The sequence below is a fragment of the Plecotus auritus genome, assembly GCF_963455305.1.
Source record: "Plecotus auritus genome assembly, chromosome: 7".
NCBI classification, from domain to species: Eukaryota; Metazoa; Chordata; class Mammalia; order Chiroptera; family Vespertilionidae; genus Plecotus; species Plecotus auritus.
The window spans coordinates 124,912,923-124,927,246 of NC_137774.1; the positions used below are offsets into that span (position 1 = coordinate 124,912,923).

Sequence of the window (14,324 nt, forward strand, 5' to 3'; positions counted from 1 at the left end):
ATGAAAGACTATGCAAACTGCAGTAACCCCGTCAGCAGAAAAGAAATGTTGTGGTTTTTAGGAATGAAAGTCTTCTAGGTGCTGGGAAGCCTTGAATCTGGATCACCTGCGTCAGTGCTGGAAGCAACAGGGCTGAACATCACCTAAACGTGGAGCTTGTTTCTTTGCTCATGCACAACATTTCCTCATAAATAACGAGCCCCGGGGATGCCAAATGTGTTCTATTGTTTTTATTGATTGTTATTACTGTTATTAAACAATGTTAACCATGTATGATGATTAAAAACAACTAATATTCTTGGAATATGTACATTCTATTAACTGATATAACTCAATCCGGTCTTTCATTACAGCAATGAATTTTCAGGTTGCACAAAGACACAAGTAATTTATATTCCAACACAACAATCACTTCTGGGTTAATAATTTCACAGTTTCCTATTATATGGCTGCATGTACTTATAGAGTTTTAGCACAAAGCCAATACGAATATGAAAGTATCCTCATTCTAATGGTTACTGTGCCGCTAGAGATGGGTGTCAGCAATGGGTATCCTCCTGAGTTCTACGATCTGGGAGTCAGTCAAGGTGCCTCCCTCCTGGCTGCCTTGACCAGATTCGTTATCACTGACACTGAGACCAGCACCTGCAATAGAAAAAGAATAAACACAAAAATTCCCAACTGTTAGTGCAGTGAATTAAGGGTCAAGTTACAGTAAGTCAACATGTTTATTTATATATACTAGAGATCCAATGCACGAAATTCATGCACAGGGGTTGTGGGGAGGGTCCCTCAGCCCGGCCTGCACCCTCTCGCAATCTGGGACCGCTGCCTCCTAACCACTCGCCTGTCTGCCTGTCTCATCACTCCTAACCCCTCTCCCTGCCTGCCTCATTGCCCCTAACCACTTGCCTGCCTGCCTGATTGCCCCTAACCACTCCCCTGCCTGCCTGCTCCTAACTGCTCGCCTGCCTGCCTGATTGCCCCTAACCACCTCTGCCTCGGCCCCCACCTTAGTGGCTTCGTCCAGTAGGACGTTCAGAATGATGTTCAGAAGGTCGTTTGGCTGTCCAGTCTAATTAGCATATTACACTTTTATTATTATAGATTAGTAAAGAGTGAACTATATATTTAGAATAAATATTTTTAATAACTGACAACTATAAAACTATACTTTAAATTCCTTTTGGTAGTTTTTTTTAAAAAATATATTTTATTGCTTTTTTATAGGGAGGAAGGGAGAAGGATAGAGAGTTAGAAACATTGATGAGAGAGAAACATTGATCGGCTGCCTCCTGCACATGTCCTACTGGGGATGTGCCTGCAACTGAGGTACATGCCCTTGACTGGAATTGAACCTGGGACCTTTCAGTCCACAGGCCGACGCTCTATCCACTGAGCCAAATCGGTTAGGGCTCCTTTTGGTAGTTTTATAAGTAAAATTAATTTCTAAAGGCACAAGTCGGGGTTCTCAATGATTGACAGGTATAACTTACTCCCAGGAACAGCATTTGGCAACTGGGACTATTAAAATAAAATAAAAAATCAGGCAGGTTATCAGAATTTTTCAGCAGGGTTTGGGGGTAGGGTTTGCTGTTCAAAACCACATAACCTCCAACCCCACAGGCACTGAAAAATAGAAGGCCCTTCAGCTGGGACTCAGTCAGGGTAGGCAGTGATCCAAGAAGAAAGACGTGCACTGACAACACCTAGTGCCATATCAAGCGCCCGGAAGACTCGGACTCCGAATGACTCAGATCTGATCCCGAGATAAAAATAATTATGCAACACAGTGCCAAACAGATCTGCGCAAGAGTCACCAAAAGCTTGCTGTTAACTACAGAGAGTACCCAGAATCTGTTTTGAGGGAGCTCCAGTATTCACTATTTTTTTCACAACTTAGAATAATTCAGAAAACTTAACACGATACTAGTAACACCTCTCTCTCTCTCTCTCTCTCTCTCTCTCTCTCTCAACACACACACACACACACACACACACACACACACACAGAATGGGGATGTGGTCACAGGGCATGCTGCTGGTTGAATTTGTTGGGCACTAGACTCTAAAAGAAAGTGAAAAAACAGCTGCTGGGAGCTGAGACTTCCTTCTGTCTGAGCTGTAGGAAAGCTAATCTGCAGAGATCTGGTAGCTCTAGGAAGAAGGTGTATTAGTTTTGTCTTACCCTATTTGGGATGGAAGCAGGAGCCCATTAAGGACCTTCTTCTAGTTAAACCCTCCCTCTCCTGGGTCTCTGTCCTTCCCATCCTCTCTCTGCTAAAGGCTGCTGTTGACACCCCACTTCCTTCCTTTGCTTCTGTGACACTGTACTTGCCCACCCCATGCTCTGATCTCCAGAGGTCTGCTTTCTCTTGCATCTCCTTCTGTTGTCTGACCCCCAGAGGACTTATCTGCAGGACTTATCAAGGCCTACAAGATCCACCTGAGCCCCTGCCTGCTCTCTAGCCTGATATCTCACTAGAGCTGCTGGTCACTCCCTTTTCACACCATGTTATTATGCTGGCACTGCCTGGGATTCTCTCATCCCCCAACTCCTTAATCTGTCAGCCTCCACTCTTCCTGTAATTATCAACTCAGGAATCACCTCTGCTAGCCATGGAAACATGATGATTCTCTTCCAAAATTTCTGACTCTCCCATTGGATTATGTACTTTCATATCTTTATATTCCTAGCTCATAGGACAGTGCCCAGCACACCGTAGGTGTTCAGCAAAAGTTTGCTGTATGTATTAATAAACTATGCTCTGCATCCTCGCTCTTGAAAATGCCTATTCTATCTCTTTTGTCCACTCTGTTCATCTGATCTATTCAGCATTCTACTGCCCTTTCCTTCTCTAGAACAAACATTAGTCCCTATGGCCAACTGCATGAAATCTGACACCCTCTGTATTGGCTGTAAAATACCTCCTAACCTGGCTCTAGCCTACTGAGTAGACATATCTCAACCTTTGCCCATGGGAAAGCTTTTTCAAAGTGATCCTGGATGCGCCATGTTAATTCCAGCCTGGGTGTCCTCCTGCCCATCCATCAAGACCCATGTCCATACCCTTTCACAAATACTTCTTTCACTACGCCTTCAAAACAGGGCGTTGGAGAATGCAACTGAAAAGTCCCAGTTTATACCTTAAAAATGATTAGTTGCTTCCCCTTTATTCTCTCAAATTGCCCTGTTTTGGAGATAAGTTATATGTTAGCTCTACATATAATATGTAAGCCATGAAATCAAATGTGTAACAATGAAAAAAGGAATGATGTAAATTTTCCACTTGTAAAAGAAAAGGCTGCTCACATATTTTTAAAATGAAGTGAATCAAATTGCTATGGAATTTAAACTCTTTGAATTAGTTTAATAAAATAATGTAAAATTTTTTATTTTAAAACACTGAAATTTATAATACAGTGGAAATTACATTATTTGGCACTAAACTTAGATGAAAATCTTTAGATGTTTATTGAAATATACTACTATGCGAAGGGTTACATAACTTTTCAGTCATTTAGGGATTCAAATGAAAAAGAATTAGAAGACCCACTTGACTTGGAGTGGCCCATAGTTAAGGCAGACCTGAGACAGATCAAGATTTGCAAATTAAAATGTCATAGAGGACAGGGAAGTTAGTATAAATCAGTACTAGTGAGCACTGGATAAACCGAAGAGCTGGAGTTCCATCTAAAGAGGCAACTATTACTCAATTCCAATCACTTTGCTGCTAGATTTCTTTGTGTGTGTGTGTGTGTGTGTGTGTGTGTGTGTGTGTGTGTTGATCCTCACCTGAGGATACTTTTTCTATTGATTTTTAGAGAGAATGAAAGGAAGGGAGGGAGGGGAAGAGAGAGACACACAGAGAGAGGGAGAAAAACCTCAATGCAAGAAAGACATGTCAATTGGTTGCCTCCGGCACGCACCCCAACTGGGGCCTGGTATCAGAACTGCAATCCAGGTACCTGCCCTTGACTGGGAATTGAACTGGTGCTGTGATCCTTTGGTGTGCAGGCCAACACTCGAACCAGTGTACTACACCGGCCAGGGCTAGATTTTTTTTAAAAAGACATTCTGGATTTTTATGGAATATAAAAATACTAAAACAATGCTAAAATGCTAGAGGGTCAAACAAAATACCCTGCTGGGCCAAATCTGGCCCGTGTGTCAATTGTAAATTCTGCTGCAGACAGAATGGCATGTGGACTGTTCCTCTTATTTGACCACATTCTACGATGCAAAGTGTCTAGGGGTGGTGCTGGATGTTTATAGTACCTTTCCTAAAAGCAGAGGGAGCCAATGTGAGAGACTATTATTTTGGTCTTTTGAAGTATTTATTTCCTAACAAGTGTAGCAAACTCTCAGGAATAGTAAACTCTGTAAGTAAGGAAGTCATTCCATGCATTCCCGAGCTAAATGCATTTAATACTTGTTATATATATATATAGGATCCACATCTAATTGAATTATGCTCCAAGAATTCATTTTATGTTCCCAGTGTTGTAACATCCACAACTGACCACTGTGTAGTACTGGAAATTATTTGTAATCTGAAAGCCTCCTTTTTAGTCCTAATGCTAATGAACATTTTAGATATTTGTGCATTCCCTCCTTATTGAAACTCTCTTCTCTCTCTAGATCTCTTTCTCACCATGCTATACAGTTCCCTCTCCGGGAACCTCTTCTATTCATTCTTAAAATGTAGATATTATCTAGGATGTTCTTCTTGTTTCCCTTCCTCCCTTCCTACCTTCTTCACCTTTTTGCTTCTCATCTCTCCCCTTCCACTCTCCCTGATCAGTCTTATTCATCCCCATAGCTTCAAATATAATCTCTGCACAGATGCATTTCAAATCAATACCTTTGACCCTGAACCCTCACCCAAGAGCCTCCAAACCTGAATATTTAAGAGCTACCAGACCTAATAATCAATGTGTCCAAATCAGAACTCATCAGTGTCCTGCTTCACACAAATAAATGAACAGATGCTCCTTATACAATCCCTCAGTGACCTTGTGTGCATCAGGTCTTTGCTGCTGTCCCTCAGCCTTCCTCCTGTGTGCATCTTCTCTTTTTTATTTCCACTCTTCAAATCTGAGGACCAAACCTCATTCTTTTGGACCATTGTAACAACCTCCCAGCCTTTTTAATTTTGCTTCTAAATTGATTCCTTATCTTTCCTAAGAGTTATTTTGCCTTAAAAACCAGTAGGAACATGCCATTCCTCTCCTCACAAACATTCATGGCTTACTAGGTTCTTTTAAAAAAAAAAAAGGGGGTTGGGGTCATATGTAATACTTTCAATAATAAAGATTTTTTAAGAATCCCACTCCTTAGCATGGCATCTGACCAGCATTTTAATATTATGCAAAATACCAGGAAGTGTCTGCTTCTCCAAATGAATATATCACTACATGTGTTCTGGAAACACCAGGTTGTCTTTGAGCGAGGTTTTTTTTAGAGCTGCTAAAATGGTAATATGAATTGTCAATCTTCAGTTTCCCAAATATAATCAGTCAGGTGATCCTCTCATGGAGGATGACTATGACTATCTCGTGTTACCTGAAACCCAGACGGGGGAACTACAGTCAGTTTTTAACAATGCAGCTCAGCTAGCTTTCAGGCCTTTCTCCCATTGCCCAGCTCTGCTCCTCCTACATCCCAGCCACACTGCAATGCCTGTTCTCCCCAAGCAGGCCATGCACGTGTAAGCCCTAGGCGTTGTCTAATTCTACTCCCTCCATCTGTATTGTCTTTCCTCCACTCTTTACTTATTTCAAACCTACACATTCTTCAAGAATCAATTAAGAGAGGCTTAAAACATTTTCCTGATTCCCTCAGTAACTAGTAACTCTTTCCACTACTTATATTACTCTTCCTTATGTCATGACTGTGTGGATGTCTATTCCTCCAAGCAAACTCCAAGTTTCATATTCATTCATTCTCCAATAATATCTACAAAAGGTTTACTAAGTGCCAAGCATTTTTCTGAATATATGGATGTCTATATATAGTAAAATGCACTTTTGAATTATTATTTAAATAGTTTCATCTGAGTATGGACTATATTAAAAAACCTCTTCTTTTTATCTTCTTGCTTAGTTGTGCATCTAGAAATAAAAATTTCACTGAATTTTTTTAACAGTGTTAGTTCAACATTTTTCTGAGTAAAAAGATGAAAGAAAAAAACCCCTATACATTTTATTTGAAAACAACTTTCCATTGGGTTACAGGTTGGGTGCGGTTGAATTTATAGGAAAAGCCAATAAAATACTGTATGTAATAGCACTTTAAAAACTGTACAAAGGCCCACTGTGCTGCCTTTGAAAGTTTCTGCTTTAAAGCTACTCCTAAGAAGGTCTCTTTGGCAGATCAGAGGCAAATCTCTCAGTGAAATCCCCAGCAGATTGTTTTATGACACTGAACTTGTCTCAATAGTATCTTGGTGTTCTAGAATAATTCCAGGACAGAGATACTTACATTTAGTGAGAGCATGCCTTTTTCTTAAAAGCAAATTGTAAATTATTTTGAGGTCATGTTATGTTTGGTGTCAAGAGCAATATAACCCACAGTGAGGCTGAAATTAGGAATGGGTCATGAGAATCAGGCTGTGCTAAGGGTGACTGACTGTACTGATGCAACTTCATGTGAAGAAGATATAAATTGTAGCACAGCCAGAGTGCCTACTTCGAATGTAGTTTGTGGGCTCACACATACCAGTTTTTAATGCAAATATCAAGTCATCAAACTCCTGGGACTCCTCATCAGCTATCAGTGAGCCCTGGCCATATGCTCCGGAGGAAGGGAACGTGGCGCCATTTTGCGGACTTGGCTTTAAGTCGGGACTGGCCTGACTGGCTTGTTGGAAGGATCCTCTCTCCCAGTCAGGTGGCACCTGTTTGGGATGGGGAGGGAAGGAAACCATAATATGAATACATACACATTTATGCTGAATGTATATAAAGTATTTAGAATTGAGGCCTTTAATTGTACCTTTGTTTTTTAGAGAAGTATGTTTCCCCATGAGACAATCTAATCTGGTGATTCTAAACGATTTCTCTATTAGAATTACTTGTAGATTTCTATGCAGTCATGTGTGGGGAAAGAAAAGTATCTTTTAAACCAATCAATACATTTTATTTTTTAAAAAATGTATTGTGCAAAGAAAATTGTTAAAAATATAAGAATTGGAGAGGAACTCTCCTAATGTTTGATCTAAGATACAGATACAATTTTAAATATAGCAACTATCTATAAGGACATAATGAATTGAAAAAAAAAGTTCTCTGATAGTACTCTAAACTCCTCCTTTTAAAAAATTAAACAATTAAAAATTCTATCCTGAGCCCAATACTCAGTTGTTGAGTATTGACCCATGAACTAAGAGGTCACTGGTTTGATATCCTGACAGGGCACATAGCTGGGTTGTGGGCTTGATCCTCAGAAGGGGGCATGCAGGAGGCAGCAGATCCATGTTTCTCTCTCATCGATGTTTCTATCTCTCTATCCCTCTCACTTCCTCTCTCCCTCAAAAGATCAATAAAAACATATTTTAAAAATAAAAATTAAATGAAGTATATCAGAGACTGTTGAGTGGCTAGATATAAGATTAATAGAAAAAGAACAAAAACCATATTAAAAAAGTAAAGATAGTTCTATCCTGAAATAATTAAAAATATTCACTTCCCTCATGGTTACTGGTAAAACCCTCTTAATCCTTCCTTTCCTAATGCTTTCCCTTCTCTGGAAGGCTTTCTAGAATGTCTCTGACAGTCCCTTGTTGACAGCTGGATCAAGGCCAATCCTAAGCCTCTGAGGAATGTAGAGCACACGTTAGGGTATGCCACTGTGCAAACCCCGAATGAACACTCGAGTAGTGGCTCAGGCCCAGGAATTGAACTGTCACAGCTGCTGTCTCCCAATATAAGCTTTTCTGAGTGAATGCAGGGATGTCGTAGACTGAGAAAAGTGACCAGAGGACTGTAGAAACAAATTTGAGAGAAGACAAAAATCTTTAAAAATTTTGTTAAGAAGTTGAACATCTAGATCAGCACAGTTCAACAGAACTTTCTGTGATGATTCAAATGTTTGATATCTGCATTCTCCACCATTGTAGCTACCAGAGCACTTGAACATAGTGATTGATGAACTAAATTTTTAATATTATTTTGTTTTAGTTAGTTAAAATTTAAATAGCCACACATGGCTAATGGTTATTGCACTGTACAGTTCAAATCTAGGTAAATGCTAGCATGGGTAATCAATAAAAAAGACAAAAACCTTTTTTAAAATTCATTCCTGAATTGCTGATCCTAAAAATATCCATTTCCATTGTTATCAACTTTGATGTGAAAATAATTCAGTTTTTAAAACTTTTTGGATATAGATATGGTACTAGATTTCTAAACATTTATGGTACTAAAGATATATTCCAATTTTTAAATACTGTACTTGATTTTTGATCATTTTAAATACTGTATCATAATTTTAACCTGACATGGGTAAAATTACTTTCTATATTTACATGGAAGAGAAAAAAATATCACTGAACAGGTAGATTATCTATCTACTAGAGGCCCGATGCACAAAATTAGTGCAAGAGTAGGCCTTCCTTCCCCTGTTGCCGGCACCAGCTTCCCTCGGGCACCCGGGACCAGGGCTTCCCTTACAGCCCCAGCTTGGTCCGGAAGGACATCAGGTCTAATTAGCGTATTATACTTTTATTATTATAGATCATCTATCTATCTATCTATCTATCTATCTATCTATCTATCTATCTTCTATCTTCCTACTTACCTACAATCTATCAACTGTTTCCTTTTCAGACACATGCACATTGATTTCCTACCATTTTTCAGGATGCAAATAAACACAAGTACTGTTCTCCTTGGCTCTTTAACACAGAGAGGGCAGTATGAGCTATGTAAGGAATGGGAGACAAGCACATCTTGGGCAATGCAGAAATTCTTAGGGACTGCATACCATCTCTTTCCGGACAAATGTCTTTAGGTATGATTTAAAGCCTGAGCAATGGTACCAGTGCTATGGCAGCATTACTAATAGGTTGGTGGCAACGTGTATTTTGACACAGGAAACCAACGTGATGTGAACATAATGCAGAGAGCAATGGGAGGGAAACTTTACAGAGGACATCCTGAATAGACTTTCTAAGTAGTGCTGCTAAAGCACTCTTCTGAGCCTTTGTTCTAAAATATTTCCTGGTATTTAAATTAAAAAGAGTTTCAGCCCATTTTCACTTTGTGTTTGATGGGATTGAAGTAGTGAGTTGGGATGGGTGAAAGAAGAGAGCTGTGTTAGAATTTTGAGGAAAAATAGTTAAAAAAAAAACAACACAACACTTCTGAAGCTGGTTTAGACACTGCCGTGGCAAATTTGGAAGATTTTGAAGAAAAAGATGACAAAATATGCTCTGTCTGAGTTCCTAGAACAAACTGCTGGTTAGTATAGGTTGCAGGGTAGGGAAGAAAATGAATTCAATAACATGCATGATACTACAGTTGGTCAGCATGTAGGAGAAGGATTTAAACATTACATAACACCATTTAACTTGTACACTTTTTGAGATGGAAAGGCCGTATATGGGAAAGTAACAGACAGATAGAGGTCAAGTCAAGGTCAAGGGCAGGACCTCTTCCATAGCACTGATTAGATTCTGGGTGGACTTGCTGATTTCCCCTCCAGAAGGAGGCATTCCACTCCCGGGTGTGAAGAAGGCTGTGCTGGGTCCTGGGTGCCCATTCATTTCCACTGTGTAGCTGGCCTTCATGGGGCAACAAGTCTGGTTGTGAAGAATGAAATAGACCACAAAAACGTAAAGTCCCTGCAAAAGAAAAGAAAACTAGCATGTTAAAAGAAGTCCTGCTACCATAGCTGAAGAATAAACATGGTTAGAAGCATAGCGATTTTCTACAAATGTTTTCCAAGCTCTACCCAAAGCTGGGATTACAGAACAATGTTAGAGGTCTAGCAAGAGGCCACTGTAAATTTCTGAATGTCATAAAAAAGTTATTTCATATCATTTGGGAAAACTGCTCCCTCACTAACACATCATGTTTTTTCTTGGTTAAAATATGAGCTATGTACATTTTGTTTCAGAAAGCAAACCTCTTATCTTCCAAAAAATTACTATCTTTTCCCAGATCTCACTTGTTTTCATTTTTTTCTCTTAGCAAAGTGGTTGAAGTGAGCTCCTGCCACCTTGTAGCTTCTGTAAGGGCAGCACTAATGAAGCCTTCTCATTTTGTTTATAGATCTCACCTATTTATCTCATTGGAAACAGAATCACTGGGTAGGGACTCAGAGGAATTCTTGATGCCTTACTTCTCAGTAAATGTTACATAAGAACAATAAAGCTATCTTGTACGTTCTTAAAGATCTGCTGGCCCTTTAAATTATTTTGCAATCCAGTCAATTTTTTAACAATTGCTCGGCTTCCATCAGAGATAGCAACTCAAATTTTGCATTTGTGTTCCCAACAGTGCCTACACTGCTTTCCTTCATGATTTCTACAAGGGATCTACTGTATACTTCTAATGGAGCTCTATAAAGCTTGTTAATTTTGACCTTTACATTCTGCCAATAAAACATGCTAAATTGTGCCTCTTATGTCTGTTAATCCTGGTGTTTAAGTTTTGGAAGCAAATAAGAATTGCCTGAGTTACTAAAATTCTTAAATTAATCCACAAAAATGAAAGCAAGACACTTAGCTTATTAAAGAAGAAAAAGAGTTAATGTCAAGATTTTTCATAAAACACAACTAAGTATCTCCACATTGTGGAGTTGCCATTCTCCCATAGTTCCTAACATTTCTAGGGATGTAGAAGCAAGAATGTAAATAATATATATGTGAGCTTGAAATTTATATCTGCTGGTATAAATAGAAAAAAGTCTGTTAGAAGATACACAAAACAAGAATTACAACCAATTTTAATATAAAACGAAATTAGAGGACAGCCTGCAAGGTAGGCTGCTAGCATTACATCTCTGTTGCCATGTTTAGAATACCATTAAAAATTAGGCCTTTCTCTCCTTTCTGCTGAAATGACCCCTTTTCAGATTGGCATCCAGTCTACTTAATTAACAAATGTTTTAAAATCAGTGGTTTAGCTGTTAAAAATATTTTAAAATATAACTATTCTAACAATGATATGAAATTAGTAACAAAGTTATTTCCTTTTGAATTAGGGTTTTTTTGTGCTTTTTAAAACAACATTAATATTTTAAATTATGTAGACAGAAATTATTCTCATGTGCAAATGATGCTGTGAACATTAGCAGAGACAAATCTTCCTGAAAATACACATACACATCCAAATTTTTTTTTTGTACAAGTAACTTTTCACATGAGTATGACCTAATTACATTGGCCACAGCAGTAGACAAAACAGGAAAAAAATTAAACTGCCAGCCTTGAAAACTGTGAGAATGTCACTGATTTATTTCAGGATTTCTTAAGTGTTACAAAGTGATAGGGTAAAAGTTAGATCAGAAAACAAAAACCAAGCTTTAAAGCCCATCTCTAAGGACCCATTTGTTAAAACAGCATATTCTCTCATGTTTGTTTTAATATCTAGCCTTTTGTGCTTTGGGAAAGGAACTGACTGCTGAAATAACTTGCATGTGAAAACTGCCTTTTTTTGTTAAAAGCCTATTCACACATACAGCAAATTCTTTGAATCTTGTAGGTGTGCCTCAGGAAACATAAATACCATTAATAGGAAAAGAAAAGAGTGTTTAAATGCAACTTGTATGACACTTGCCTGTGCCCAGCCCTGGCTGGGCAAATGCAGAAAAGGAACCTTCATTATCCAAAGTACTCAGCTATGGAAGTTTCTAACCTCAGAGTAAAAACAAGTCCCTATTCCAAATACTGCAGGCTCTAAATCGCAGGCTCTCCTTTCTATGATTGTCTGCAAAAAATTTTTAATAGAGAATCTAGAATCTCAATTATTCAATAGAATATGCTGACCACCCACTATGCACACTGCCAGGCACTGAGATGCAAGGATAAAATGTTTGGCTCCTCTCAAGTTGTTCACAAAGACAACAATATCCCACAAAATAATAGGTTAACTGTTTTAGAAACAAGCACATATAATCCATCTGTTCTTCCTATTCTTTACCTAGTGAAGAGAAGGGAATTCTTTTTGTGCATTGCTTTTTAAAAAATATTATTTATATTGATTTCAGAAAGGAAAGGAGAGGGAGCTATAGAAATATCAATGATGAGAGAGAATCATTGATTGGCTGTCTTCTGCAAGCCCCCTACTGGGGATCGAGCTCAAAACCCAGCATTTAGCCAAAACTGGTTTGGCTCAGTGGATAGAGCGTCGGCCTGCGGACTGAGGGGTCCCGGGTTCGATTCCGGTCAAGGGCGTGTAGCTTGGTTGCGGGCACATCCCCAGTGGGAGGTGTGCAGGAGGCAGCTGATCGATGTTTCTCTCTCATCAATGTTTCTGACTATCTGTCCCTCTTCCTTCCTCTCTGTAAAAAAATCAATAAAATATATTAAAAAAAACAAAACAAAACCAAACCCAGCATTTGCCCTGACTGGGAATTGAACTGTGACCTCCTGGTTCATAGGTCGATGCTCAACCATTGAGCCACACCAGCTGGACGATGCATTGCTGTTTTGATTATTTACTTAGATCTCTACTTCAATGATGAAAAATGCCTTCAAAAGTCTTTAGTTTGATGTATCTGGATTGGACATAGCCACTATGCCAATTTTATATTTCTTTTGATTCAGGAATTTAAACTTATTGACAAATATTTAGTGAGACAATGAAACTATAATGGGTTAGAGGAGTTAAATATTTTTAACATCATCAAAGAGCAAAACAAGTACAGAAGGTTTTGGCTGATTATCTCAATAATTTCTTTCAGTTCCATATGAGGGGAGAGAATCACCATTGGCATTTTGAAACCGGGCACAAATTAAGCAGAAACAAGGTTGAATCATATATGAGCATTTATTCCAATAATGCTGGCAGTATGCAGAGAGCAGCAGGCCATCCTGTAAATTCTGCTCTAACCTCCCCTACTAACTAGCTGATTATATATGGATAAGGAAGAAAGGCTACGTGCAAGGGGGAAGTGGGGCAAGAGAAGGGCTGCAGGATCCGTGGTCTGTGTGTCTCCTTCCAGGATCTTGAAGTCCAATAACAAGTAGTTAATATTCAATAGTGTTGAAACCCAGCTCTGCCATTTCCTGGGACGTGAGGATGGTCAGCATTCCTGAGACAAACTCCTGGAGGGGGTCAGGGTCCAGGCACAGCAACCAATCCAAGCATGTCCTGTCCTTGGTTTGTTCTCAAAACATATTTTCTTTTCTGAGTAGTGGACGCATCCAGGCTTAGAGGCATCATTTTCTTTTTATAGCCTTGTTTTTCTCTTTGCAACACATCCTCCACTTTCCCAGGGTCTGTAAGAAAATCTCTTATCTATAGTTATTAAAGAGAAAAATCATTAAACAACTGTGGTCCTATTGGTCCTATTCTTGTTGTGTGCCCTTTCCCTTATCAACCATACAAATTTAACCAAGGAATGGTGGAAGATGAAGAGTGGGGAAAACAGGGAGATGACTGAGCTGCCTGGCTCAGAAGGAAGTGAAGTCTCAGGGCTTCACATTTGTCAAATGGCAATGGTGACTTGGAGAACTCTTCTAAAACCTGAGAGAGTCCCCTCTGAGGGCTAAGATAGGGCCTGCAACTCAGAGCAGTTAAGCTTTGTAGGACTTGTAAAAAGATCTCAGAAAAGGGTAAAACCCAGGTATTCAAAATATAACTGCATGCAGGCTGTCTTAGTCAGCAATCTTCTTTGTCCCTGCCTCTCCATCCCATAATTCCTTCATGTTGCAGAAGAGTGTTAAAATAGCAAATGCATTAAATGAACTCATTTAATAGCTGTCTGGCCCATTCCTTTAATTTTATGTGTCTCTAAATAAAGTGAAACATTAGTTCATGATTTATTTTTCCTGAATTCTGAATGCTATCCTGCACTCACAGCCAATTGGAGCTAGTGTGACAGCCTTCACACTACATTCTCCACCAATGAGAATTAACACACCCATACAGCAAGAGCTGCCAGCAACCCTGACTAAATGTGTTGAGCAACCTGACATATTGACTCCAAATGGCCTCTGTCTCTAGTATTTATTTTAAATTCTGGCAAAGAATTTTGAACAATGATATATGATAAAAATATACAGAAGATAGTTTCTAGCCTGCCAATTAAATACAAATAATTAAATCAGTCTAGATATTAAATTCCATACAGTGCCAGTACTTACATATTTGAG

General features: G+C 39.0%; 1 protein-coding gene across 1 annotated transcript in view; it reads right to left on the reverse strand.

Annotated features, from left to right (window-relative positions):
* Positions 1-235: 235 nt before the first annotated feature.
* ADGRV1 (adhesion G protein-coupled receptor V1) overlaps positions 236-14,324 on the reverse strand; it is a gene marked incomplete at its 5' end in the record, with an annotated part of 472,861 nt that continues 458,772 nt past the window's right edge. The window contains 3 exons of the mRNA XM_080679158.1: positions 236-645; positions 6,722-6,899; positions 9,654-9,845. Of these exons, the coding sequence (XP_080535284.1) occupies positions 527-645; positions 6,722-6,899; positions 9,654-9,845 (489 nt within the window). The 3' untranslated portion in view covers positions 236-526. The remainder of the gene's footprint in view (positions 646-6,721; positions 6,900-9,653; positions 9,846-14,324) is intronic.